The sequence below is a fragment of the Cnephaeus nilssonii genome, assembly GCF_951640355.1.
Source record: "Cnephaeus nilssonii genome assembly, chromosome: 4".
NCBI lineage: Eukaryota > Metazoa > Chordata > Mammalia > Chiroptera > Vespertilionidae > Cnephaeus > Cnephaeus nilssonii.
Window position 1 is genome coordinate 50,427,156 of NC_137075.1, and position 27,756 is coordinate 50,454,911.

The following is a 27,756-nucleotide window of genomic DNA, read 5'->3' on the forward strand; positions in this document are numbered from 1 at the left end:
ATCTGATTCAATTATGAAGTATAATAACTAGGACCAGACACAATGGGCAACCAACACAAAACTATACTGGGAACATAAGCTGAGCCTCTCTGAATAGTCGGAATTCTGAGTAACCAATTATGATTTTTCCATATGCTAACGTAAACAAGCTCTGTTTCATTGTGTGCAAAAACTTAAATCAAATTGGAATTAGATTAAATCTGCGACTTCTTGTTTTTTTGCATGAATTTTAGATTATAGCATAATAAACTGAAATAATAAAATATCCTGTCCTTGGAGTGTGTCTGCCACAGGAATGAGTTTCGCTACATTTGGACAAAGAGGATCTGCTGCTGGGTTTCTCATGCCATTCACCCTCCATTATCTATACTCAGGTGGACTGCAGAGACATGGACGCTCAAATCAGCAGATAAAAGGTCTTCTCATGTGGCTTTAGCAGATGGCATACAATTTTCCCATTTCCTTTCATTCATGTTTGGCTTAGGGTAGCATTAAAATCTACTTTAACACTTAATAATGGCTAGATGGGTGAGGCAAGCAACCTCAGGAAATCCTGAGATATAGAAAAAAAAAACAAAACCCACTACAGAGTGAACGTTTGGTTACAGATCATTCAGGAAGCAAAAAATGTATGCTGAGATGATGGAGGAATGACCACATTGACGGTACTCATAATCCCACTGGTAGAACTCTGGGCTCATGCAAATGTATCCTGTTGGTCTAAAAGAAAGGGCAACCAACCACTGAAACCATTGTACCTTTGAAGAAAGGTTTTCCGTTTGTAATTTCTTTTGTGGCAAATCCGGGTCCTCTGGGGCAGAGCTCCTCATACTCAGGCGTGTTTTTCACGGGACACTCCTCACATTCCTCCGTACCCCAGGCCGCCCCCACAGAGCAGCAGCAGGCGTCCATGCGGTGGCGGCCGGCAATGGGCAGAGTGCACTCCTCGTCGTCGTATCTCAGGAAGCAGGTTTCCATGCGGATATCTGCCAGAGAGCAGAGGGAGCATGAGGAGAGCTACTCTGTGTTCACTTTTTCTGATAATTCTATGGGAGGAGCAGTATTCTAAGAAATCCCGCAATGTGCTTGGGGGAGATGTTTTCACAGACATGCTGGTTACCAATGCATATCGGCCATGAGGTCTTGCCATCTCTTCTCAGGCTAAAAGCAAACTACACTCTCTCTTTGGAGAACATCTGATCTGGCCCCAGCCCCTTTTCCTCTGATCCACTTCATTTTGGAGAGATGGACTGGTAAACTCCAAAATGAGGAAAAACAGCAAAGAAAAGCCATTCACTCCTCTTCTCAAGTATTCCTTTCACTTCAACATGTGTTCGTGTACACATTCTTCTGGATACACGTGGCGTACATCTAGCTCCAACCCCAAATTCATGGGATTATGAGGAAGAATAGAAAGAATAGCAGACCAGAGGTCAGAAGACCTAGAATTTGGTCCTATTCTGTGACTAAGAAGTCTGCTTGTCTGAGACAATGCGACAAATGAGATTATGCATCTGAAAATTGTAAAGGGTAATTAAAACATAAGGCATGATATTCCCTCTCTTTCCTGATACCCACAAAAGTTTCCTGCAAGCACCTGTCCGCCTGGCCAATAGGAGGACAGGCCTAGCAGGTATGAGTTATAGTTTTTTTAATTGAAAGTATTCTCCCCACCATTCACCTCACATCTTAGAGCCCATGACATGGGGGTGGATTTAAGAGCTCTGGAATAATAACTAAGGTGATAATGATTGAAGGAACAGTTACATACAATTCACTCCACTAACACGTTCTCTACTCTTTCGATAAAGAATAAACAAAGAGCCTCAGTTAGGGAAAGCTCTTTTTCCAGAAAACCACCATGGATCCTAACGGAAATGCTGAATTTGGGATGCGTGTATCTGTACGTGGAACCAAATATTCAGCTCTATCTTATTAACTGAAGCATTAATAATCTTTAAGGAATGATCACTAGAAAGGTAATAAGTTCTGTGTTTACCCAGGCAGATCCTCCCAGTGGAATCCAAACTCATCCCATTGGGGCACTGGCACTTAAATGATCCCTTGGAGTTCACACATTCGCCATTTTTGCATACTCCTGGGAACACCTCACATTCATTGATATCTATGAAGGAAAGCAAGCATGAAGTTAATATATCTGTAACATCATTCTACTTTCTTCCATTCATGAAATCATAAGTATTCTCATAACAGAAAAGGCCATTTGAACCTGACAAGATCGCAAAATTAGTTTGCTTCCAAATAGTTTAGGTAGAATTTCTGGGCTGTCTGAATAGCAACAAACAGAGCCCACCTGCTGCTAAAGATATGAGTTTGTCCACTGGTCTCAGGAGTGATTTCTGAGTTGAAGAGACAGGGAGCTGGTGTGAAGTCTTGGAGACAGCTCTGGGTACTGTGACTATCTCAGGTAAGGCTCCCAGGAACCAGGTAATTAGCTTTATGAGACCAGATGTTTGGAAGTAAGTAGAGAAACAGAAACCCGGTCTTTCAAACTGGCAAAGAATAGAGCTTAAACGTGGGCGTGGGAAAAAATCCTACTGAGGAATATGTAGGGCTGGTAAAAAGATTCCCTTTTGAGAGTGCTGAGAAGTCCCCAGGAGTGTATTACTGGTTCTACCTCAGCAATGGTCTCACTGTTGTGTCAAAACCTTGGTGGTCCCAGTTTGAGTTGGGGAGAGTCAAAAGATGCTCGTGTTCATCCTTTTATCATTCACCGACTCTCTCTCAAATGTGCCCTTCTGTATCAGTTTGCTTAATGCAAAGCAGTATGTTCTCTGCACTTAATTTGGAAAAATATTCACCATCAAATTAAACCAAAGAAAGGCACTTACTTGCCAATGTCAAAAACATGGAGCATTGGTTAAGAAATTCACACATAGTGTCTCTATTTAGAAGAAATATTTCTCAAATAGGGATGCTGAAAAAAATGTTCCTGATCTTTCCTTGTAAGAGAGATAAATGGGAAGGGGAAATTTTACCTTTTTGGGTATTTTTTTTTTGTTCTGGCCACTTGTATACAAAAATGTGCTGCTTAGGTCAGATAAGTTATTAACTGTGGGTCTGGACCAAAGAAAGGCCAAAGAATTCAGTCATTATTTGGAAAGCAAGACCTTGGGTGGGGGTTATAGTCTTCCTCTTTATTTTAGCAGGGAAGAAATTGCATTTCATCCCACATATGGGACTAATTGCTGTTTTTAAAATTGTTCAGCTGCTGTGTCATGTCAGGTTGTGTTAGTCACCCTGACCTATGTCTATCTGGGACTCCAGGAGAAAGAATCATGGCAAACTAGAGATTAATCCATGTATATTTTCAAAAATAATGCAGCTAAGTGTGTCTTTCTAAATCATATGTGATGAAACAAACAAACAACAAAAAATAGGACAAACCCAGAAAAAGGCAAATTTTACAGCCCCATTAAAGACCTCCTGTTTTATCTTCTTGATATACAGCATTTTGAAAGGGCAGTCAATTCAAACCATGGTCAGCCTACATTCTCAGCCACCCTGTACTCTGGCCATAGTAGTTTGAAACTGGCAAGAGCATATATATGCTTGTGAAATTAACATCTGTTATGCTCTGCAGTTCTCATTATTTTATTTCTCTGCAGCATATTTCTCATTGTGAAGTTACATGACATCTTTATCCAGTCCAAGTTAACACAAGCATTCTTCAAGCACACAGAAATTTATGGTTTATAAATAATCATAAATACCTTCACATTGTGTTCCTTTTATTCTTGAATAGCCTTTACCACATATGGGATCTGTAAAAAACCCACAAACAAACAAAAACAAAAAACAAATTTGAGATAACAATATCCAGACTTTGTAGTTATGACCTCGTATAAGAAACACGAAAGAGGACCAGGAACATGAATTACATTTTGTCACTATGAGTAAGTCTGAGATAATGAAGTGTTTCTGAAACTGCATAAGAGAAAAAGAATAATAATGAAATGTATCCTTAAATAAAGCTCAGTTCCTGTGAGATATCCAAAAAGACCCCAAGGTGCCCTAAAGATCATGTTACATTGAGGACCAAGAAGGAAACTGACTAGATTTCTCTCTTGCTATTAGCCCTAACATAGGAATCAAACTATGGGATTACTGTAACATGAATTTGGAAACCAAAGTCTAGAACTTGAATATATCGTGCCCTGCAGCATTCACACTATGTAAATGCATGCATTTATATACTCAAACGTTGAATCAACAAAATTATCAGCAAGTGTCCCAGACCTCAGCTTTGCAACAGACTTAGAAATTTAGTCGTGAATACTGATTTCTTTATGTTACTCAATTTTTTTTTGGAAGAAAATGTGCACCTATAAAAGGCTCAGAACCCCTAGTCCCAAGATTCTCCAGAGAGCCAATAGGAATTGCTGGTCCAGGAAAGCAACACCAGCTAACTGTATTACAATGTGGTGACAGAAAACAATAAATTGCCAAATTACCTGAAATTATTGTTTTGATACTTCTCTTGGTTTCCTATTCAGTAATATGTTTTATTGAAGTCATCAGAATTAAACCTTCTAAAATCCTCACGTGAGCCTAAGTGCACAAAGTACTAGGCTTCCCTTTTCTAAGCAAAGTGACCAGTGAGATGGGCACAGGGGCCACAGCTCCCATTTCACTTACCGACTTGGCATATGGTACAGGGGCTCCCCCAGGCAGCGCCAAGGGAGGAACAGCACTCAGACTTTAGGGTGGCTCCATTGATGTTGATCTCACACCGCCCATCGATGACAGTCTGCCAGCAAGTGCCCTTGATGGTTTCTGTGGGGGGGGGGGGATGGAGAGATAATATTTAATAGGTACTTCAATACAGCAGCATTGGTAAACACCAGGAAATCATTCTCAGGAAGATAAATACCTATGCAGATGGTTTTTGTTGGATCCAAAGTACTTTCAGGAGAACATTCACAGATAAAAGAGCCTTGGCTGTTTTTGCATACTCCATTAATGCAAGGACTGGATTCACATTCATCGATATCTGAAACAAAAACAGCTCTATATCACTGCTAAACACTAGTCTTTTTTAAATTTCTTTATTGATTAAGTTATTACATATGTGTCCTTATCCACACATTACCCCCCCATCCCCCCACTCATGCCCTCACCCCCCTGTTGTCTGTGTCCATTGGTTAGGCTTATATGCATGCATACAAGTCCTTTGGTTGATCTCTTCCCCTTACCCCCACCCTCCCCTACCTTCCCTGAGGTTTGATGGTCTGATCGATGTTTCTGTCTCTGGGTCTGTTTTTCACTCTAGTCTGTTTTTCACTCTAGCATGAATGAATATGGAAACTTTGGCCTCAATGGCTATCATAAATTCTTCATTAGATAGTAAAGCTGGCCTAAATAAATTTTTTCTAGACTAGATGGAATGCCAAAAATAATAATTAAGCAAGTCTCTATGGTACAGAATCTGATACGTGGATGAATATTTTTATTCAGGAAATCTGTAAGTGTGATTTCTGAATAATGAACTCAAACAACATATATGTAATGTCTTCTGCATCTATTAAATGATAGCTAATAAAATGCCAATAGCAGGCAAATGCAAAATGAATGCTTTTAAAAGGTACTTAAACTAAGAATAAAGGACAAATAATATGCGAATTGCAGGTAAGTACCACCAATAGCTTGCAACGTGGATACAAGTGCCATTTAGGACCACAGATTCTCAACTGAAGGGGCATAATTATCTAAAATAGCAGTGACTCTAATTTATTTTCATGGCTTTCTAGTGGCAATACAAAAGAAAGCAAAGTATGTAGTATAAGAACAAAAAAAATGTAGTTTACCTTCACAGGTTTTTAGATCAGGTTTGTATATGAATCCTTTGGGGCAGGTACAGACAAAACTTCCAGGAGTGTTCCTACATTGTCCATTGTCACAAAGTAGACTGTTCAATACACATTCATTAATATCTGGAAAACCAATGAAAATGAACTTTTAAAAGAGCCCTTCCCTTGCATGCAACTTCTTTGCTCTTTTAGTTGGGTTTACAAAGTCACAATGATATGATTAATTCAAACAATTAGGCTGAATGAGCTTTGGAAAGAATGTTTGTAATAACAAAGGCCAGGGACAAGTTATGGATATTTCAGAGATGGTCAATATTAAAACAGTCCTATATAGCATCCTCTCTAATAAAAGGCTAATATGCAAATCACGGCTGGTGAGCACAGTGGCGGTGGTGGGAGCTTCTCCCTGCCTCCATGGCAACGCTAAGGATGTCCTACTGACGGCTTGGGCAGGGAGCAGGCCTAAGCTGGCAATCGGACATCATTTAAGGGCTCCCAGACTGCAAGAGGGTGCAGGCTGGGCTGAGGGATCCCCCCTTGAGTGCACGAATTTCATGCACTGGGCCTCTAGTAATAATAAAAAACTTAATTGGCATGACCATTGTTCCTTGTTCAAGGGAGTGAAGTTCTATATAATATAATTTAATCCCATTCCTCTTATAAATTAAAGCACTATTTGTCTACTCAAAGGCAACAAGTTTCTTGGGAGGGGTCCCAGTATTTCATCAAGCTCTCCAACACCAGAGGACTACAAATAGTAAAGGAAGAAACATGACAAATAAAACAGCTGACACCCAAGGACATATGGGAGAAACTTTTTTTTCCTAGGATCAGAACATATGATGATTCCCTAATGGCTAGATGGGAGATAGTTGAGTCCATTACCCAATAGGTAGTTGACACTTGCTAGATGGTGTGTTAAAAGAATGAACAGGACATTTGTTTATTTCAATCTGTAGCATCTATAAATTATTACATTTCCAGCAACTGACTGACCACCTTAGAACAGTACATTTCAAACCCTACCCCTAAAATACCACTAATAAACCTGGTTGGCTTAGTTGGTTGAAGTGTCATCCCATACACCACAAGGTTGTGGGTCCCATCCTCCTCCATCGGGATGCACATGGGAGACAACCATTAACCTCTTTCTCTCTCTAAAAACCAGTAAAAAAAATATCCTCAGGTAGGGATAAAAATACATAAATACATACATACGTACATAACCCTAAAGGCAGAAGAAAGTAAACACCCACCTCTAAGCCCTAAATGGCTTTCATAAAGTAAAAAATATACTTTAGGTCTCCTGTTTATCTTAAAGACTACTAATTTTCATCCCACTTCATGAAAGTATGTTTGCTTTGAGGTAAAATGTGTTTTGCTTACAAATAAAAAAGGTTCACCATCTTACATTTTGGTTTGGGTATGCTTTGGCATATTTTCACAAGTCTAAATATTCTGGTTTTAGAAGCCGAACTTCAGGAAACCGGAGGCAGTATGTCACTACACCACAGAACGGACACTACATTTCAGAAGATACTAGTCTAGGCAACTGGAGAAGCTGAAGAAGAAAACAATGGTGTCTCTGTTGACCATTTTTTTCTCAACCAAAGGATTTATTTAGTTACTGGCTGGTACCTTCATTAGGATTGTTAGAGCATAAAAATGATATTTGTTAAACTTAACAGAGAGCAGTTATTACTGAAAATAAGCTGGGTTTTCTCTGATTAATCCTAAAATGTGGTTGGGAGAAGAGCTGCTTCATGGTAAAAATTAGGGATGCCTTCGTAGCCATCCCGGAATGGTTCAGTGTTTGCATTTTATGTACCTAAGGAGCTCCTCTTTTAAGGACTGAATCTGCTACATTATTATTCATAAATTATCAAAATTCAGCTACATAAATTTTTGTCCACCAAGACATGGATGGACCAGGCTGTCACCCAAAGTGTAGAGCATCCACATGCCCAGTCCCTGAAGTCCTTCATGAGTAGTTTCCTCCAAAGCATCAAAAGGAGGAAAGCAATGTGCACGGAACATCTTAGAAAACAGGGGAAACTTCTCACCAACACAGTTTTTCCCAGATGAATCCACTTCGTATCCTGAATTGCATATACATTTGTAGGTCCCACGGAGGTTTTCACAAATTCCATTTGGACAAATGTCAGGATCTAACGCACATTCGTTTATATCTGCACCACAAAAGAGTCCAAAATCAATAACATTCTAAATACCAAATGAACTGTCAAAAGATAACATTACAATAAATGTAATGACCTTAGGATCTTGTGAAAAGAAAACAAAAAACAAAACAGTGACAGTTTGATAAAAAAACTTTGATCCCTTTTTCATAGTCAAATAAGATATCCTGAGTCAAATCTTCCTTCCCTTAGTCTATGAGAGGAACTGGCTTCTGACCTGGACTTACAAGATTTCCAATCCTTAATCAAACTGAAGGAGACCTCCTGGCTTCTGATCCAAACACCAAGATGGAAAAGTGAATCAAAAGCAGAGCCCAAGTCCCTACAACTGGTCTCTCTGCCACCTGCTGTCTGTCTCCCATCCACCTTCCACATTGCCACCAGACTTAACCTCAAAACAAGGTGACTGTCATTCTCATGGCTCAAACTCTTGTAATAATATCCTCAAGCTCAAATTAAAATACGAACCCTGTTTATTGACTTCAAGCTTTTCACTCTTCCATGAACATAAAACACCCTCTTCACTCTGTGTCCAGAATGCTTGAGGCAGACCTGTGCTCCCATCCAAAGCCCACTCAGACACCACCTGTGCTGGGAGACCTCTGTGGCTCTGCCCAGAGGATGCTAGGTTTCCCCTTGCTGTGCCCTCCCAGACTGAGGAGAACTCTAGCAGTCAAAGGCGATACAGAATGACAATCAGTGAACGGCAGTCTCAAATCTTGGTGCCTGACTCTTCTATACATCAGAGCTGACCTTTTTGACTTCTGCAGGTCCCTAGCACAACTTAGTTACTCCACACTAGCTCCTTATTCATTATATATTACCTAAATTCTCCTCTCGTGTCCTCCAAATATCCTCTCCCACCTTCATCCACTCAAAGTGAAATCCATCAAGTTGAGTGAACTGACAATCAATTCAGCCAGTCCCCTTTTTTCAGAATTCCCTGAATCAAATAGTTTCATTTTATATTAATAAAATAATCCTTTCGGCTTTCTTATCACCCATCTTATACTTATTCCAATTCTCCCTTTTAATTGTAATTCCTTTTATAGCACTATTTCTCTAGTTCTTACTCCTACACTTAAATAGTTCATTCTCGTCCAACTGAGTGAATTGCTGTCATTGTCTGCTACAAAAGATGAAAAATATAAAATATAAGATGGCTCCCGATTACTATCTTAAAAAATGACCGAGCACTGGACAATTAGGAAATAACAATTCAATTGAGCCCATAACCCTCAATTGTACTTGATAACGGAAGATACAAAGGAAGGCCAGGCTGCCCCTTCTTGTAAACGAGCAACCAGTCTTTGTATCTCATCCACCGTCCTCTAACCGCGCCCTCCAGGGAGGGCACCCAATCGTCATTTCCAAGCCCCACACCCACACCCAGCAACCCCAGGACCCGCTGTGCCCTGACTGCCCTGCCCCTGGGGGCTTCTGGGTGACCCGGGTACATCATGCAGTGATGGCCAACGAGGGAGTCAGACCAGACTGGTGTAAAGGGGCCAACTGGAAACCCACAGGAAGGCCTGATCCCGCCTCTGCACATGCCCAAGGTAGTAAATTTCAAAACCAGTCCTTACCGCTGCCTGCTGAGGTCATTCCTGGCCCACTGCTGCAGAGTGCCTGATACTCCGCTGCAATAAATTAACAGACAGTAAATGATCCCTTTGTTTGCAGAACAGGTCGATCCTGCTTTTGGTTTTGCACACATCATTTCCTCCAAAGTGAGTGGAACTGAAATAAGTGGCAACGGAAAAGGAGGCATCTCCCGGGGGAGTCACCATTACACGGAGCTCCCATTTAAAGGCTCCGCATCACTGAGGAAAACAAGTTTTAAGGCAATAGGCAAGTTACAGCAATTCCCCGTGCAGAGCACTTTCGGAAAAGGTGTTTTTCCTATAACTTGATTTTGTTCACCAGGGAACAGTTTACACTTACAGTGAAATGTGCCTGTTAAAGTGTGGTTTCTTAACTGTTAATAAAACTTTCTCCCACCATCTTGGGAATAATTTTGTTTCTCGGTGTGAGCTGTTTTCTCAGTACCCAGTTCTTAACATTTTCTCATTTCTCTCTGCAAAGTCTCTAGCCTCCACTCACAAGAACAACAGGGTATCTGTGTTTGCATTAATGTATATTTTTAAAGTGAATATTTTTCAGGGTGCTATAGACTCATTCCATGTAAGTCCCTAGGAGAAGTATTGCATGATGCTAAAACTGTGAGATCTTATTGAAGAAATAGAAGTTTATGGACTATGTTCCCAAGATTGTGATGGATCCGATTTCTATTTATTTTTAAAAAATTAAAATTATTGGGGTAATAGTGGTTAAAATCGATAGAATGTTTTACATACAATTCCAACAATATCTGATAGACATAAGAGCTTCGTGGTTAAATGCAAATCATTTGCACTGAAGCGGCAGGGAAACTGGATCCTAAGGATGAGCATCTTTACAGGGGCTCCTGCAGCTCACTGCTCAAGCCAACAGTCCTTACAGTCTTACTAGAAAAGCGTGTTCCTGATGACAGTGATGCAAATGAGTTAGGCCATCCATAGAAAAAAACTAAGGTTGAACCCCTCAGAACCTGTGCCTTCCAGCAAATGCAAATTTGAGCAAAGTAGGGACCTCCCTTAATTTTTAAATCATCTTAAAGAGGGGTGGGAAAAGGGAACAAATGAAAGGTGCCTGCCATTGTGTGTTTGAAAGACAGGACCTGGGAGCAAAAGGAAACACATCCTTTTTGTTCTCTCACATTAGCAATTAATTGAGACATCTAACCAAAAGGTGGAGAAATACTGTATGTAATAAAAACAGGAAAAGCAAAATCAGACCCGTTTTGTAAAAAGTACTTTTAACATTAGTGCTAAATTAGCTGATGCTTGTAGTAAATGCAGGTACATTATTGTTCTTTTCCATTTGGGCAAGATCTGGTACTAAAGTATTCCCTGTGGTGAATTCAGGTCAGCGTGGGTTTGAATGCTGATGGCCATGCTTACTGCTGGGGGTCTTGGGAGCAAGGCTTTTCCCTCTGTTAGTTTCATCTTCTATAAATTGGAGACAATGACATCCAACTCACACTGTAGTTCTATGGATTTAATGAGAGAACGTGGAAAGTGCTCAGCATAACACCTGGAACAGCTCAAGCACTTAGATGACAGGTGTTGCTGAGCTAACTCAGTGTTGTGCCATGAAGACAGTGGCATGGGGACAGATGAAAAAATTCCTAATAATGACACTTCTGTGCATTTAACTGACTGATCTCTGTGAGAGGGAATGCTCAGCCAGTGCGAAATACCTTCATATACAGCCCACTTGACCTCCAGAGCACAAAGATAGGCTTTAGACGTTGTGTGGTTGGGGTTTCTCAGTAGATTAACTAAAGATATGCCTTCTGGATATTTTCAATACCTTTCAAAATCCCTCTTCTCCCCTGAAATGAGGGATGCCTATATTCAGATCCTTCATAATTTGGCATTTTCATTTACCAAAGAGGTAGAGAAACATACTGAATGAAATCACTTCCACATGTGGGCCTCTGCTGTGCAAATCCATTCAAATATAAATAGAGGCTAGTGGAACTGGGCTTCAAATGTCACTCCAAGCTTTCTAAAGAAATCTGGTCTCCTTAGTCATCTTTTTATAAGTCCAATTATTTTCCTACGTATCATAACACCTGGCACAGCTCAAGTTCTTTGGAGATGTACTCAGTCCAGAGGAAAAAGGTGAGAACTAAGAACTATATGCACCAAGGGTCCTGGGTTCCAAGGTTGGCTCTTCCACTCATTTCCTATATGAACAAATCACCTATAGTCTCAGGCACCAGTTTTCAAGATACTTATCTATCTTCTAAATTCAAAGCATGCAACAAAAGTACTTTGAAAAGTTAAAGTAACATAACAAAAGGCTGACAGTAATAATGCATGACAATAAAGCTATATGAAAGTATCTTTGTTGAATAAAATTATATTTGTATATTACATAATTGAAGTATTATAAGCAAGTATTTAATGGATTGATAATCATATATAAAATGATCATTTGTATATTAGTCACTGGGTAAAGTAATCAGACAGAATAAAGTTTTTATTCTTTCACTGGTATCCCCATTTTTTAAAAGTCTCCATTTAACTTTCTCTAACTTCTTATATTTTAATTTCTAGCTCAGAAATGAACTAACAGAACCTATCAACATGAACCAACCAAGCAGAGCTACATGTTTTCAATATTAGATCTAACTCTAGGGCATTAGTAGCCAATGGCCAAGCCACCCTAAAATTCTGTTCAAATATAGACAGTCTATTGTTTTAATCTCAATACACGCTTTCTGTCTTAGAAATAAATGTAACTTACAAGTGGAGAGGCTCCTCTGGATTGCCTAAAACAAGTTATTTCAGATCTGAGAGAACTAAGAATCCCTTTTCTGTATCCTCCTAGTTTATAATTATGTTTACTAATGTAAGCCATCTCAAACCTTTTTGCAAAGAGGTGAGAAAAATTCCTAAATAAACAGAAATCCACAAAAAACTAACGTGCCCCCCCCAACTCCTCTCCACTCCCCCCGCCCCCAGTTGAGTACTTTGTCTGCCTGTGGCCTGGGAGCAGAATTCTGACTCGCGGACCAGTTTTCTTTCCACTGTTCCGTGTTGCTTCAAATAGTGGAAAGCACTTCTTCCCTAGGCTTGAATAAAATCATTTAGGAGTAGCACACTAAAATCAACACGATGGATTTGAACAAAATTCACAAGGCCTTTTGGAGAAAAGTTGGAAATATTCAGGTAACCTGAAAATTATTTACTCTTATGCTGTGTAAAATTCTGCTTTATAAGTCGTCCCTACAAAATGCAAACACCATGAAACTACTTTAGAAAACAAAGTTACATGTATTCCAAAGAGCATGACTATTATTAAGGTGGGGGAGTTCAGATGGGAGGCACAAATGTGCTGCCTATTCCAAACGGTTGAGTAATGTGGATCAAGACTCCTGCCAAGACCCCAGGAAGGTACATGATGTACCTGGAGAGCATATGTAATCTTTCCCTAGGACCTGCACAAATCCAAGACTGCACATGGTGGCACAAGGCTAGCAGTGCAAGGAAGGCATCCGCATGACAGCACCTACCTGAATTCTGTGCAGGACACGGCTGGCAAGGTTCCCCAAATGCATACTCAGTGTTGGCACAGCAGCATTCGGATTTAGTAACAGCACCAAACAAGGGCTTGACACACTGGCCTCTCTTGTATCCACCGTAGCATGTGCTCCGCATGTGTGTGTCTAAACAGAAAGACACATCTGTCATCACACCATTGCTTCAAACAGATGAGACCCTCCAGGTCAAAGTTGAAGCTAGATTTATCCATCATCCCTGTTCTTACTCACAAATAATGCCTCTGGTCTTTAGGTCTCAATAAAAAATAATAAAACAAAAAAAAACTACATTCAGTTTCAAGCGCTGGAAACCAGTGGCCTCAGTGTTCTAGGGACTATCATGGTTTCCCTAACTGGGAGGCACTTAGGTACTAGAATTATACTTCATTCACTTTTTTCTGCCCCAGGCCTGTACAAAGCAGACACTTCATAATGAATGATGGCTGATGGCTGAATATCACCCCATGATAAATAAGATCTTTATGAACTGTGGCCTACCTCCAAATAGACATGTAATTATTGAATGTCTGAATTAGATGCACTTTCAGAAAAGGGAAGTTTGATCTGTAAAGGTTCATTATATAAATCTGTAAATGTTGGCCAGTAAATAGTGTCATCTTTAGCATCAGGGAAAGGGTGTCCAGCTATGCCCAATCCCCTCCCAATTCAAAGGGTTCACTAACTATCTTTCTTAAAAATAATTTGAATAAAACTCATATCTATTTCTCAAGAAATCTCAAACTTCTTATAAAGCCACATAAAACTATTATCATGTAAGTTTCTTGGTTATTCATATCCTCCTCTGCTGCATTCTATATTTCCCTTTGGACATTAATACTTGATGAACATGTTGCCAAGAGATAATGAACATACACAGGCCAATTTCAAAAACCATTAGCAATCAAGGAGGGTTGGAGAAAACTGAGGACAGCTCTGTGATTAGGAAAGAAAAGGGGTAAGAAGAGGTGAGGATTCCCTTGCTTTTCATTTACTGCAGCTCATCTTTCTATCCCTTAAATTAATATCCAATTTATCCAAGAAGAGAACTGACTGTTGGTTTGTTGCTCCATAAATATTAATTATATCATTTCTGCTGCAGTCGATTACATTTGCTATTGGTGGGTTTTATTGATTGACAGAGAGTGGATCTGTCATCTAGTTATGGCTTAACCTACCAACACACACTCGCCCGTCCAGCCCCACGGCCAGTCCAGGAAAGCATTCACATTTGTAGGAGCCATCGGTGTTGACACAGCGCCCGTTCATGCAGATCCCCGGTGTTTCACACTCGTTAATATCTGTGGTGTGGAAAAGCACTTATTAAAAAAGAAGTAACTTTCATCTACAGCCACAACATGTTTATAGTTCTGTTACAACATTTGAAAATGGGGAAGATGGGACAGAATATGCAGGATCAGCAATCAAAGCTCAATAAGATGCATTTTCAGTGTCCTTTGAGAGAATAGCAACACAAACCAAGAGAAATAACCTGGTTGAGTTTATTTCTTTTCCATAGAAAGCTATTTTAATAACATTCTCCCGAGGGTATTTTTTTTTGGTGTTGTTGTTGTTGTTGTTTTATAATCCAAAATAAGAATCACAAAGGCAAAAACAGAACTGGAAGCAGAAGAAAAGTGACGGCTAAAATACAAAGGATCTGGTGCAATGTTTCACACGGCAGTTCTTCCAGGACTGCCAGGAATCTAGCTTGATTATAAACTGCACCTTTGACCTGGGCAGAAAGCTTTTCCTTTGGGCATCCAACACCCAGACTTGTATTCATTCTAGTATCCCCCAGGCCTTAGTTCTCTGGGATAATTAGCATGGCATTAAGAGACACAGAACTAAAGCCTCGATGACACACCATAGGACAGGAATGGAAAATGAATGCAGATGATTTTGATGACCATTCCTGGCCAACAACAGTACTGTACGTAATTGGAACCCAGCAAAGAAAAACATTTCACAGGCATTACACTTTATAGTATCGTGTGTGCATACTTAGGTAAACCTGATAAATGTCTTTACTGGACACATACCAATAATAGTAGTGATTCCCCCACACCTCTTAATATAGGGTAATAACAGAGATGGTACCAAAACTGTGTTTTGGAAAACATATAACACTTAGAAACAAGTCATTTATAACAACTCCTTTTATAATATACAACTGGTGCATGCAACTCTTTCCATTCTTTTGACCTTAAAAAGGCAAATTGAGACTGAAACACCTCTGTCTTTTACTTAGCTTGTGTTGTTTGGCACAAAACATATACAGATGGTCCAAGATTCTGTGTACAGATTTGTATTTAAAATGGCAGTTATATTTAAATACATGAACTCAAATTGGTTCAGTTATTTGAGTCACCTTTTGTTCAAGACAAGACCTACAGTAAAACAGTGGCAACTGCAACATGAAAAGTAACATGAAGGGGTTTTTTTTTTGTATGTTTTTTACTGGGGACACAGATGTACTACTGATTGCTGAAAGTGAGCAGCCTAAAAGTGACCAGGGAGCCTGGTCAGTGTTGCTCAGTGGTTGAGTGTTGACCTATGAACCAGGAGGACACTGGTTCGATTCCCGGTCAGGGCACATGCCCAGGTTGCAGGCTCGATCCCCAGTTGGGGGCATGTAGGAGGCAGCCAATCAATGTTTCTCTCTCATCATTGATGTTTCTATCTCTCTCCCTCTCTTCCTCTCTGAAATCAATATATATATTTAAAGTGACCAAGGAGGCCATGCTGCTCATCAGATCAGCTAACTACAGAGATTGAATTAGCACTGTTTATTTGGCTTTGGACAATCACATCTTTGTGGGCTCAGAACTAAGTGCTCAGCACTAAGAGAAAAACCTTGTCCTGTGATGGCAAGAGAAAAACCATGGGAAATAAGAAAATCTGCAGATAAGGAATTTTCTTTTTCCTTTATTCTTATTATAGTGTGTGTTCCATGTTCTCTATACACCAGAAAAAAAAGAAGACCCGTAAGAATATGGAGCATTCTCTCTCTCTAGCTTTGATTCCTAAGCCAGAATGGTAAAGTCAGAACAAATCTTCCAAGTCACTAGGCACTTTCAGATGAATGGAACAACCTATCTTATATAATCTTATATAATAAAGAGCTTATATGCTAATTAGACCGAACAGCAGAACGACCATCTGGACAACCGTTCGGACAACCTTCCAGATGAAGCTGGAGCTGCGAGGGCTGAGGCAGCCACTGGGGCTGCAAGGGCCGAGCCCCTTGCACAAATTTCATGCATTGGGCCTCTAGTTTATTGATAAGATATTATTTCACTGGTTGCAAATAGTTGCAAAAACTAGTTTCATCTATGAGGTCATAGTGTCTTCTGAAATAGTTCCATCACCATTCTCTATTGGCCATACTTAATGCTGAGAGGCTATGGGCTCACTAGCAGCCTAAAGGCACTGAAAACGAATCTTGTGTGCTCCGTGGGTAGCTAAGAGGAGTGTGTGTTCTCGCTAAAGGTCTGCTCACAAGGGAGCCTTCACATCTCTTCCCCTTTCCTTTTCACTTGTACAGCACTTGATCTGCACATTTTGGCACTCCGTTATGCTGTCTTACGTTGCAGAATATTTCCACATGTTCATCTTGTCTTCCCAACTCTGAGTTTCTCCCTGTAACAGGGCTCAAAAGTACAGAAACCAATTTTCTACCTCAGATTTGAAAACTCAAATGTTTTCCCTTGCTATGAAGACAGATTTGCCCAACATTAAGTTAAGTCACTGCTGCGAAGGTCATAGAGAATGTAGGTAAACAACCAAGAACTAGAAGCTCTTTAAAGCCTAGAGAACATGCACATCTTGCCAAAGACTTGATATAAGGCGTTCTTCCATAACACCTTTACCAAAGCTGTCCACCAGCTGGAGAAGGGGCACCACCGAACTTTATCCTGCAACCGTGAAGAGCTTGATGCTCTGTGCTTCTGCATCTGAACCTAGGAGCAGAAGGCTTTGTGTGCAGCACTTTAGCAGATTTCCTGGGCCTGTTTTGAGTGTGAGGTTTCTTGAGAAGCCTGGTTTCAACTCAGATCTTGAACCCAAGCCCCATAGCCTCTCACCCCTGACTAAATACGGCAAGAGACTCTAAGCACAGATGGATCCCCTATGACTCTCCTTAGGACCCCAGTTTTCAAAAGCACAAATGAAAATCTTCACTTTTGCTTCAGTACCTGGAGCAATGAGATTATTTCAAAAGCTACCAAGCTACACTGTGCCTCTTGGTTCATTCATCTGTTCTGCTTAATCCTGTTACGCTTTTATTTCTTGATAGAGCCTAAATAAATTGTCCATGAAGAATTTTCTGTTCCTTAAGGTATGTAGAGGGAATCATGAAAAAGAGATCACTGCAATGAGTCCACATTCTTTGGTCCCGGTGAAGATGGGAGACGTGGCAAAGGGAAGCCATCAAGGAGGCTAACTGCCGTTATTCCCCAACTGCAAGGAAGAGGCAGATGCAGCTTATCTTAAAGGCACTCTCATCTGTTGGTAGACCAATTGGGCTCCTTTAAGGAGACCCCAAACATCCTTTCTGTAATAAGGACAGCCTCCTGGGCACTCATGGTAGCTCTCTGGATGGCTGGACTTAGGACGTTGCCTAAACCAGAATTAGGAGTAATTTAAATGGGGAGAATCAATAAGGAAATGGTACCTCTAAATAATGTAGAGAAGGAAAAAGCAGAATACGATGTAGAGTTCTACAGCACAAACCTTTGCAATAACGCCCATCTGATGCCAGCTGAAATCCAGGTTTGCAGATACATTTAAAACTGCCATCTTCATTGATACACATTCCATTGAGACACATGTTCCGTATGCTGCATTCATCCATATCTTAAAATACAAAATATACATTTTCTTAGGACCAGAAGAGTAAGTTTACAAAGGAAGCCAATCTAGATGGATGTAATTGTTTCTTTACATTTCTTTCTTTTTTAAAATTATAGTCTAAGGCTAATTATCATCCAAATTACAGCACGCAAACAGAGAGGGGCCATAGGAAATATATATCTCAAGTTCTCAATTTTTGACATATGCATGCTAACTATAAGGTTAAATTTCTTTTGTGATATGTATATATAATACACACATATACACATACATGTATACATATATATAAAGTTCATATATAATTTTATGTCATAAAAATATACATATACATATTATGAAATTTGACTCAATAGAAACTACCAGGACTCTTTTATGGAATAGTAGTTTACAAACTGAAAATGTGTTAGCAGCCTCATGGTTATATTTACTTCACAGATCCATATTATTCTCATATACCAAAAATAAAAATTAAATAATAGAATTTGAAATTTATTTAGGTGATTTCCTGATTCTTTACAAAGTAAAAACCAGCCGAAACAGGTTTGGCTCAGTGGATAGAGCATCAGCCTGCGGACGGAAGGGTCCCGGGTTCGATTCTGGTCAAGGGCACGTGCCTTGGTTGCGGGCACATCCCCAGTGGGGTGTGTGCAAGAGGCAGCTGATCAATGTTTCTCTCTCATCGATGTTTCTAGCTCTCTATCTCTCTCACTTCCTCTCTGTAAGAAATCAATAAAAAATATTTTTTTAAAAAAAAGTAAAAACCAGAGCCCTGGCCAGTGTGGCTCATGTGGTTGGGCACTGTCCCATGCACTAAAAGGTTGCTGGTTCCATTTCCGGGCAGGCCACATGCCCAGGTTGTGGGCTCCACCCATAGGGGGCATGCAGAAGGAAGCCGATCAATGTTTTGCTCTCACATGGATGTTTCTCTCTCTCTCTCCCCCTCCCAATTCCTCTCTCTAAAAATCAATCAATATATATAGTTTAAAAAGTGGAAACCAGAGAATCAGAGGAGAGCTTGAAGTTTGAAGCAATTTCAAATAAGAGTAAGAAAAAATGTATTTTTAAAATGCAAGATTTGACTATGGATTACAGTCATGCCAGCTAACTTTCAAGGATCCTTTGACCATGAGGATATTTCTTTAAATTCATCAATATGTTCTTTTATTTAATATTAAGGATGTCTTGGAAGGCACTTGATCTTCTAAACATGGTGTGTTTTTACTTACCGGCATTAGATCAGTGTAATTTATGATTTTTTTTTTAAACAGGATTCTATCCCAACTGAGAATTTTGGCATTACGTCTTTGAATTGAATCACTGAGATAATATTCTGCCAAAAATGTTTCTAAGAACAATTTTGAAATTCTTTTAATGTATGAATAGATTCTTGGGATCTTTCCCAAAGACATTGGGAAAGATGATAAGGGCCATTCTTCATTTTTCACGGAAAGTCTAAGGAGTGGAAACTCATCAATAATTGCCATAGTTTCAATTTAGGAAAAATGACAAAATATTTGAAATAGCCTAATTCAAAAAAAATAAGGTGATTAATTCAAGAGATAATATAAGATTATGGCTGGCTCTCTATAGTCAATTATTCTCTCAATCAAATTTTACATTTTCAGATACCCATTAATAATTTGTTATTACTAGGTAGACAGTTTAAACAAAAAGATCATATATGACTAAAGAATAAATGATGTGCCCTGCATTTAAAAAAAATGTACAAATTCTAATTATAGAAAATTTGGAAGTAATGATTTATGCCACCAAAGTTTCATCATAACCATGGATCTTTAAATGACAAGCTCTCCTCCTATATTTAAAATGTATTTGACTCACAGAAATGTGAATTAAAGGCATGGATATTGTTGAAAATTGTGCTTGCCTCCCGGATAACAATATGTGAAATATATTTTATATTTTGACCTTTCACTCAATGGTTGACTTGGTCTTGTTAAAGACCTCTGATATTGACACTCACTGGAAGGGAGATAACAGTATTATACTGTTATTGTTAGCATGCTGTCATTACCTTCACAGTTCTTCCCATCTAGTGTAACGTGAAAGCCCGCATTACACACACAATGGAAACTGCCATCTGTGTTGATGCAACGTCCATTATTGCAGATCCGGCCGTTCTGTAAACATTCATCAATGTCTAAAATCAAAGTTAAAGTAGAAGAAATAGCTTTAGATAGGGGCTTAATCACAAGGAACAACAACAGCCTGTAATTATTGGAATCGAGAGTCTAGGTCAGTGGTCGGCAAATCCATTAGTGAACAGAGCGGCAAACTGCGGCTCGTGAGCCGCAGTTTGCCAACCACTGATAGGGGATTAAAAATTATTTTATTTCTCCCTCCCTCCATCTCCAAACTCATAATCTTAACCTTGGGTCATAATTACTAAATAATATTCTTCAAACATAAAGTTGGTATCAAATATTGTGAGAAATAAGAGTTTGAAAGACATATGACAGAAAAAAATGTCAACATAATAGTATTCACTCTAACTCTAATTTCTAATAAGACTCTTTAAACCTCAATTTATAAATAAAATAGATTCTTCTTCAACATTTTCCTAGCTGAGTTAATGAGCCAGTATATACCATTATTCTTTAAACCTCGATTTATAAATAAAATAGATTCTTCTTCACCATTTTCCTAGCTGAGTTAATGAGCCAGTATATACCATTATTCATGTTGAACTTTGGCTGGCGTCCTTCAATACAGTTGCTTATATGGAAAATAATACAATACTCAACAAAATATAATACAAGAATAAACTCTGTTTTCATATGAACAGCTGTAAACCTACTTTTGCCACATCCTGTATATGATTTAAAAAAAAGGCAGATCTGATAGCTATATCAGAATAATAAAACACAAATGCTATTTAAAAAAAACACATTTAATTCCATCTGAAAACCATCAATCACATGACTCTGAAATGTCTACCTTCCTGATGGCAGTTCTGGTCCAAGTACAATGTTATTGTTTATGTATTCCTAGTCGCTCTTCTAACTTCGTGAGTATTCTATCTACCAAATAAAACATTGGTACTGTGGGCATTTCCCTCTTTTTTTTCTATTGTATTCAATATTATGCCAAAGTAAACAGCAGAGCTTGGTGTGAAAGTGTTAAAGATGACAATAACTGGAGTAAACTTACATCTGATCTCTCATTTAAAGATTGGTAATAAACCCGAATTGGACAAGACAGTGTCCTGGATTATCTGCTCCTCTCCGTTTCTAGGCTAGATACCTGGAGGAGCATCAGAGAGGATGAACACAAACCGCCTGGTCTACACAGCACACAATCTTTGCCAGGGCTTATTCCCCAGAAGGCCGAGACCAAGGATCTGTGTAGAACCGGATGGGAGCAGACCTACCTATGGGAGCCGAGACCACATGTGCCTGATTATAAGTGCCCTCAACACCCTCCGGAGGACAAGAATGTGCACTCATGGCACATGGGTGGTTCCGGCTGTCTCCCCTGCGTCTGCATGGTGTCTTGTGGTTGACCCTCAGGCGCACTTTCTCTCTGGGCAGACCCAGCAGTGGTTTCCACACGAGTCCTTGGACTAGCTGAGGCGTCTGGGCTTTTCTTCTGTCTGATCTCTGTGCCAACAACCTCCGATCTTTTTCTCTCTCATTTATTTCTTAATCCTTGCTAAAATCTGAGTTGCTCCGCACTCCAAAAAAAATAGGAAAACCCACATATTCTTGAGGATAGGATGAAGAGTTCAGCGATTTTTCTCCTAATTTCTGAACGCCCCAGGCTCCCTGCTGCTCTACAAGATGAATGAAAAGCTTGCCATTCAAAGTCTGTCTCTTCTGACTCTATTCAGCCCATCATGTATTTCTCAATGAAGTGCCTTTCTGACCATCTGTGGCAAGTATCTACCCAAAAATGTGAGCATGTTATCAATTTTCTATGTTTGTGATAAGCTTATTAGCACTAGCTCTTAACAAAGACAGTGCTGGAGGCTTTTAGGAAATCCTCAGTCTCTAATAAATCAATTCTCACATGAATGACAACAACATTCATCTCCACTGCTGGCTGTGCCCTACCCGAGTGCTCTCGATAGTGTCTTCGAGTCATTTATTTAATAGTGCGCACTTCTGACACATTGCTTTCCGTTTATTTTCTACTATTGCAAAAATGCCTAGTACACTGTTTGTACATGCCAATTATTTAAAACAATGGTCTTAATATTAAGAAGGTTCTAAAATCAGATAATCAAACTATCCACATTTATAATTCAGTAAGTATGCTATTAATAGAAATATCAGCAGACTGAAGTTTTTTTCTGTTCAAAACTGCCAATTGCCAAAGGAGTGAACTAAAATATACCGCTGGCAAGCAATCTCCAAGTCAGAACTAAATACAAAGATTTTGAAATCAGTCACTGATAAAAACGAACACTTATAACTTCTGTATGTCTTCAACTCATAGCTTTTGCTAAAAGAGGCAATAAAATTAACTCTTATTAATGGCTTACAAATTTTTAAGTCATACAAACCTCCCATCTTTCCTTGTATTTAATTTTAACAGGGAGTTTTCTTGCTTTTATCTGGCTTTACTGGATCAGTGATACAGCTCAGCTCATTCTGTGCCAAATTTATAAAGATATAGATATAGGAGTTCTCTGAAGGTGGGAAGTACCCCTTGGTACAGCCCAGTCAGCCAATAAAAGGCATTTTGGGTGACTTACTATGTTAATGAAGAAGCAAACCTGAGGGGAAATTTTCATGAGGAAACATTGATAACAGTGCTTCGAACACTTGAATGTGCATGTGGATCCCTGAGGATCGTGTTGAATTTAAATGTGATTCTTCCTCGGCAGATCTGGGTGGGAGCTGAGATTCTGCACGTCCACCCAGCAAACAGGTGATGCAGCTGCTGACCACACTAAGAAGCAGCAAAGACTTACAGGCTACTTCCTTAGCCTTTAGACCAGGGGTGGGGAACCCTTTTTCTGCCAAGGGACATTTGGATATAATTTATAACATCATTCTCAGGCCATACAAAAGTATCGCCTTAAAAATTAGCCTGCTATATTTGGTCAAACATTTAATTAACTCACCCCTAATGCCTTGGCTGGGCCAGACCAAATGATTTCTCGGGCCTCATACAGCCCACAGGCCGGACGTTCCCCAGCCCTGCTGTAGATCTTGCTATTAATAAATTAATTGCATCCAATTTCACCTGAAACTTTCCTTAGTTTCTGTGTCAACAAAAGACACCCCCATTCCCTAAATCTCAGATAAAAAGTAGTGAAAAACAGGACATGTCTGCAGGTACAGAAGCTTCTTTTAAAATAATTTGAATGTTTGCCAGATTTTATGACAATGTCCTTTGAAGTAACAATATCTGGAATGAAGTGCGAAAATCAGTGTGACAATGTTAGCCATTATTGGTAAAGGTTAAACTCCATTGAACTCCTTCAAAGCGAATCCCTCACTGAGCACACACGACCCCCATCCCAGCGAGGACGTACCTCGGCACTCCGTCCGGGTGAGCGTGCTCTGGTAGCCGGTGCGGCACTGGCAGGTGTAGGAGCCCTGGTTATTAATGCACTCTCCACCGGCACACGGGTTTTTCTCACATTCATCCACATCTGAAAAACACAGTATATTTTAGTAAGAAATTTGATAGCAATAACTCATAACTCCAGACCATTTTATTGGTTTCCTTTTTATGTTAAAACACTTTCCATTTAAGAAATAAAGAGCATAGTGAAAGGACCTCTTTTCTTTCCACTGCAGTGCGCCATGTCACCAGCCACTTGAAGACTGGTGCAGCAGTTAAAGTGTATTCTTTTCTTGTGTCATTTTTCAGAGAAAAATGCTGAACACATAGCAACTCAACACTCCAAGCTAATAAACATTTTATCTTCCCTGAGTCTGGCCCAAAAGAACCAAACAGACTAACACTTCAGAAGCGGCTTCTGGATAGGATTCTGAGTATCTCTTGAAGCCTGATTTTTCAATAAAAAGAAGGTGTAAAGGCATCTAAGCATCTCCTGCTGAACTCCACTGGGAACATTAGAACAAAACATGACCCCGCTGTCCTCTAAAGGGTCATTCTCACCCATCATAGAGCCCTCCACCACCTCTACCATGTCCCCAGACAGGCTCCCACTAGTTTTACAGTCATAGCGAACTATCAGTAGATTTAGAGGTAAACTGGTTTACATTTCTCTATTGTAAAGGTGAGGAAGCTAAGGCTTACAGAAGATAAACTACTTGGCCAAGGTCTCATGCTTCTTGTGGCAGATACAGGTGTGACCTCACACTCCCCAGCACTGAGCTGGATGTTCCTTTTTCTGCCCAACTCTGGGTGACCTCTAGGGTTGAATGACTTTCCAATGGGCTGCTAGAGGGGCTTTCATATCGCCAGGAAACTCCATAGTACAAGAAACCAAGAACGATTGATTTTTGCCTGATTCATAATTTCAGAATTGGAATTTGAAACAGAACTAAGGGAAGAATTTACTTTTTTTAAACATTAGATGGCAACTGGGTTTTCTTATCCATATAAGGTCCCTGTGGGACATTTCCTCCCTTCACTAGCTTAAAGGTCTTGTCAACCATTTAAAGTTTCTCTCTTCAGTTTTTAATGACTAACTAGAGAGAGTTGGTAAGTTGTCCATTTAAATTAGTAAAATGTGAAAAGATTTTATAACCTTGAGATACTTTTAATGCTCATGCAATTTTAGTAAGATGAGTTAAGCTGGAGTTACCAGCAAAGATTTGAATGTATCCTAGAGAATAAAGAGGGAATATGCTAATTGACCCTCACGCTGTCACAAAGATGGCAGTGCCCAGCCAATAAGGAGAGAATACGCTAATTGACTGTCCTGCCCTCAAATATGGCAGCGCCCACAGCCAATAAGGAGGGAATATGCTAATTGACTGTCCCACCCTCAAAAGATGGCAGCGCCCAGTCCCCTTAGCCCTGCCGGGGTGGCAGGCACATGGCAAGGCTGGGCCCAGCATTGCCAAGCGCCTGCCTCTGGAGTCCCCCAGTTCCCTCAGCCTCCCAGCTGCCAAGGGCTGGCCCGAGGCACAGGCAAGCCTCAGATGGAGGCTGCCCAGCCACCCAGGGCCACCCGAGGCTCAGGTAAGCAGGGCCGGCCGAGGCTTGCGCTGCCGGCAGTGGCAGTAGCAGAGGTGTGATGGGACATCGCCTTCCCCTGATCGCCAGGTTGCCTTCTGCCCCTGAGGGCTCCCGAACTGAGAGAGGGGGCAGGCTGGGCTGAGGGACACCCCCCACACACACACTCCAGTGCATGAATTTTCATGCACTGGGCCTCTAGTTTTACAATAAAAGTTAAAAGTCACTGTGTTAGGCAGAATAATGGCCCCCCAAATATGTTCATGTCCTAATCCCCAGAACCTGTACATATGCTACATGACAAAGGGGAATGAAGGTTGCAGGTAAAATTAATGCTGCTAATCAGCAGATCTGAGCTGGGAAGGGTCTCCTGGATCACACAGATCCCCCATGGTGATCATGAATGTCCGTGAGTGGAAGGGGGGCTTGGAAGAGGGAACCAGAGAGTTAGAGACTGATCTGAGGATGTTACACTGTTGGCTTCGAAGATAGAGGGAGGAGCCCTCAGATAAGGAATACAGACAGACTCCAGAAACTGGGAAAGGCAAAGAAATGAATTTTCCCGAGAGCCTCCAAGGGGAGCACAGCACTGTAACACCTTGCTATCAGCCCAGTGAGACTGTGCTGGACTTCTAACCTACAGAACTATAAGATAATACATTTATGTTGCCAGTTGCAATGCCACTAACTTGTGATGCCACTTAGTTTGAGGTGACTTGTTACAGCAGAATAGAAAACCTGTATAGTCAAGGAACAGAACACTGCAGTAACCTCTTGCTACCAACCTAACGATCTATTACATACCGATGCACTCCCCACGAAGGTCCAGCTGGAATCCTTTGTTGCACTCACACCGGTAGCTCCCAGGAGTTGGAATGCAGCGTCCATTTTGACAGAGGTAACGAAACAACTGGCAGTAATCAGTGACGTTGACTGGCAGCACCCCTAAAGGAATCATATTAAATCCCATTAAAATGCTTTATAACTAGGGCATCTTTCATCAGCACTTAATCTGGCAATAATGGGCAAGAAGCTGGATCATAAAAGAAGGAGACTCTTTGGGCAAAGGTCATCTGGTTTCACTAAAGCATACTTCCATCCTGCTCACAGAGATCGCATATGCACTGTGGCACACCTGGCTAGGTATTACCTGCTTCTCTGTCCACTCCTCCCCACCCATTTTTCCACTCCAATCTCAAGATTCCAGGTTGGAGTCTTGAGTTATTGGCATTTACTTGCAAAACTGCTGTGTATGACATATAACCCATGGATAATATTACACCTCCTCTATTAATTCATCCTGTAAATCAGCTTTAAATCTCTCCCAAATCTTTCCCACAGTTGACAGAAAACATCTATAAAATAAAAGGACATTAATCTCTGGAGAATATGAAACCTCCCATTTTTATCTAAGAACCAAGTAAATTGAGAAAGTTTTATACAACACTATATAAACTCAAATTTAATCCAAGATTTGGTAAAATTATTTAATGACTAAAGCAGCATAACCAACAACAAAGAAGTTAAGCTGACTAATGCAAGAAAAATTTCTAGATGACTTCTGAATTCTTACTTGGTGGTTCCCGAGATGGATACGGATAGTCCACTGGTGGTCGAGGGGCCGGAATGGCAGGTCCCGGAGGAAAGCCAGGAGGAACAGGGTGAACTGGAGGAATGGGGCCAATGGGTGGAGGAGGATATCCTGGTCTCTCGGGAATCACCATAGGGACAGAGCACAGCTTGTTGTAATCCTCTGGAAAAACACAACAGAACACAACAGCTAAGCTGTAGCATCTGTCATAGGTCCATGGAAATCATCCTTACTTTTCAAAGAAATCTTTGAATAGCACTGATCTTCAAACCGCATAGGTCAAATGAAGAAAAGGGAAAAAGCCGACTGACTTCATTCCCATTCAGAATACCTACAACAGCAGCCATACTGGCACAATAATCCAAAACCCAAAACAAACTCCCCAGGGGGTGTACCAATGCCTCTCCCAAACCCAGGAAGTCTTTCACTTATATCACAATTCACTTCAAAGGAGAAGAAATGCCACTTTCTCCATCTAGTCCCACCTGTGGATCCCAAAGGACTCTAAAGAATACCCTTAAAAGCCCGGATTTTATTTCATGCGCAATGAAAAGCTACTGGAGGTCTTCAGCAGGGTGAAGATGAGCAGATGAACATTTTCAGATCATTCTTGCTGACGTGGAAGATGTACTGGAGGGAGCCAAGGCTGCTGCAGAACCCGGGGCAAGGCAATGGTGACCGAACAAAGGTGGTAGTGATGGAATCGGACAGAAGTAGATAAATTTGAAGCACATTTTAGAGAAAAATGGATAGTGCTTGGTGCAGGAGTAAATGTCAGAGTGGAGGGAAGAGGAAATTGAGAATGACTTCTAATTTCCTGGTTGTGCAATTGGGTAGATGCAGGCTCCGATTCCTGGGATGGGGAAAAGAGCGGTGGGGTGGGTGTGGTGGGTGGAAGCTCTATGTTCCACCTGAACGGATGAGTTTTGAGATATCAGACATCCCAGTGCAGATGTCACACGGCATTTGTCTAAGAGAGTTTGAAGCCTAAAGAGAAGTCAGACTGGACAT

The 27,756-nt window shown here is 40.4% G+C and overlaps 1 protein-coding gene across 1 annotated transcript in view; it reads right to left on the bottom strand.

The window, feature by feature from the left end:
• Nucleotides 1–27,756, bottom strand: part of FBN1 (fibrillin 1) — a 231,190-nt gene that overhangs the window by 78,864 nt on the left and 124,570 nt on the right. The window contains exons 11-25 of the mRNA XM_079768479.1: nt 26,728–26,907; nt 25,959–26,099; nt 23,536–23,655; nt 20,068–20,193; nt 17,913–18,035; nt 14,357–14,479; nt 13,155–13,307; nt 9,616–9,669; nt 7,895–8,020; nt 5,829–5,954; nt 4,895–5,014; nt 4,660–4,797; nt 3,735–3,785; nt 2,000–2,125; nt 759–986 (exon numbers count right to left, since the gene is read on the bottom strand). Of these exons, the coding sequence (XP_079624605.1) occupies nt 759–986; nt 2,000–2,125; nt 3,735–3,785; nt 4,660–4,797; nt 4,895–5,014; nt 5,829–5,954; nt 7,895–8,020; nt 9,616–9,669; nt 13,155–13,307; nt 14,357–14,479; nt 17,913–18,035; nt 20,068–20,193; nt 23,536–23,655; nt 25,959–26,099; nt 26,728–26,907 (1,935 nt within the window). The remainder of the gene's footprint in view (nt 1–758; nt 987–1,999; nt 2,126–3,734; nt 3,786–4,659; nt 4,798–4,894; nt 5,015–5,828; nt 5,955–7,894; nt 8,021–9,615; nt 9,670–13,154; nt 13,308–14,356; nt 14,480–17,912; nt 18,036–20,067; nt 20,194–23,535; nt 23,656–25,958; nt 26,100–26,727; nt 26,908–27,756) is intronic.